Source organism: Leishmania donovani, chromosome 25 (genome assembly GCF_000227135.1).
Source record: "Leishmania donovani BPK282A1 complete genome, chromosome 25".
Taxonomy (NCBI): Eukaryota; Euglenozoa; class Kinetoplastea; order Trypanosomatida; family Trypanosomatidae; genus Leishmania; species Leishmania donovani.
In genome coordinates, this window is record NC_018252.1 from 258,594 (window position 1) to 260,203 (window position 1,610).

At 48.5% G+C, this 1,610-nt stretch overlaps 2 protein-coding genes across 2 annotated transcripts; both read left to right on the plus strand.

Moving 5' to 3' along the window:
• Positions 1 to 768: 768 nt before the first annotated feature.
• On the plus strand, positions 769 to 1,269 carry LDBPK_250750 (eukaryotic initiation factor 5a, putative; the record flags this gene model as incomplete). The annotated part of the gene is made up of 1 exon (XM_003861357.1): positions 769 to 1,269. The coding sequence occupies one exon, from the start codon at positions 769 to 771 to the stop codon at positions 1,267 to 1,269; it is 501 nt and encodes a 166-aa protein (XP_003861405.1).
• A 119-nt stretch (positions 1,270 to 1,388) lies between these two features.
• On the plus strand, positions 1,389 to 1,493 carry LDBPK_250760 (eukaryotic initiation factor 5a, putative; the record flags this gene model as incomplete). The annotated part of the gene is made up of 1 exon (XM_003861358.1): positions 1,389 to 1,493. The coding sequence occupies one exon, from the start codon at positions 1,389 to 1,391 to the stop codon at positions 1,491 to 1,493; it is 105 nt and encodes a 34-aa protein (XP_003861406.1).
• Between the last annotated feature and the right edge of the window lie 117 nt (positions 1,494 to 1,610).

Genomic DNA, 1,610 nt, shown 5'->3' on the forward strand with positions numbered 1-1,610 from the left:
AGACCTTTGATGGCACTGTTTTTCTTTACTTTTATTTCTCTCAAAACATCAGAAGCAGTAATGTAAATATTCATTTTGTTTCAGCGCTCGTGCCAAACATCACGCGCTCCACGCACAATGTAGAGGTGCCGTTTGTGAAGACCTTCACATACAGCGTGTTGGATATCCAGCCCAACGAAGATCCCTCTCTTCCATCTCATTTGTCGCTGATGGACGATGAGGGCGAGAGCCGCGAGGATCTCGATATGCCCCCGGACGTGGCCCTGGCAACTCAAATCAAGGAGCAGTTCGACTCCGGCAAGGAGGTGCTAGTTGTGGTTGTGTCTGCAATGGGCACTGAGCAGGTGCTGCAGACGAAGAATGCTGCGGAGAAGTAGACCTTTGATGGCACTGTTTTTCTTTACTTTTATTTCTCTCAAAACATCAGAAGCAGTAATGTAAATATTCATTTTGTTTCAGCGCTCGTGCCAAACATCACGCGCTTGTTCAAGAGGCTATGCGAAGTGATCATTGCCGTTTTTTTTTCCTCAGCGTAAGCGGTGCATATGCTCAAAATGCATGTGCTTGTGGAAAATCAAGGCAACTTCGCATCTCCTGTTGAGAGTTCTAGTCCAGCAATCTATCCATGGCCTTTTCTTCTTTGGGATACTTTTATCGCGATGCTTTGCGCTTCGTCTCTACCCCTTCTGTATCCTACAAAAATATCATAACGCCGATTATGTGCTCGATGCGCTGCTTCGAACAGCTCTGTTTTCTTCATTTAACACGATGTCTGACGAGGACCATGACTTTTCGCACCAGGGAGGCGGCGACAACGCGTCAAAGACGTATCCCTTGCCCGCTGGCGCCCTGAAGAAGGGTGGCTACGTGTGCATCAACGGCCGTCCGTGCAAGGTGATCGACCTGTCCGTGTCGAAGACCGGCAAGCACGGTCACGCTAAGGTGAGCATTGTTGCGACCGACATTTTCACTGGAAACCGCCTTGAGGATCAGGCCCCGTCCACGCACAATGTAGAGGTGCCGTTTGTGAAGACCTTCACATACAGCGTGTTGGATATCCAGCCCAACGAAGATCCCTCTCTTCCATCTCATTTGTCGCTGATGGACGATGAGGGCGAGAGCCGCGAGGATCTCGATATGCCCCCGGACGTGGCCCTGGCAACTCAAATCAAGGAGCAGTTCGACTCCGGCAAGGAGGTGCTAGTTGTGGTTGTGTCTGCAATGGGCACTGAGCAGGTGCTGCAGACGAAGAATGCTGCGGAGAAGTAGACCTTTGATGGCACTGTTTTTCTTTACTTTTATTTCTCTCAAAACATCAGAAGCAGTAATGTAAATATTCATTTTGTTTCAGCGCTCGTGCCAAACATCACGCGCTTGTTCAAGAGGCTATGCGAAGTGATCATTGCCGTTTTTTTTTCCTCAGCGTAAGCGGTGCATATGCTCAAAATGCATGTGCTTGTGGAAAATCAAGGCAACTTCGCATCTCCTGTTGAGAGTTCTAGTCCAGCAATCTATCCATGGCCTTTTCTTCTTTGGGATACTTTTATCGCGATGCTTTGCGCTTCGTCTCTACCCCTTCTGTATCCTACAAAAATATCATAACGCCGATT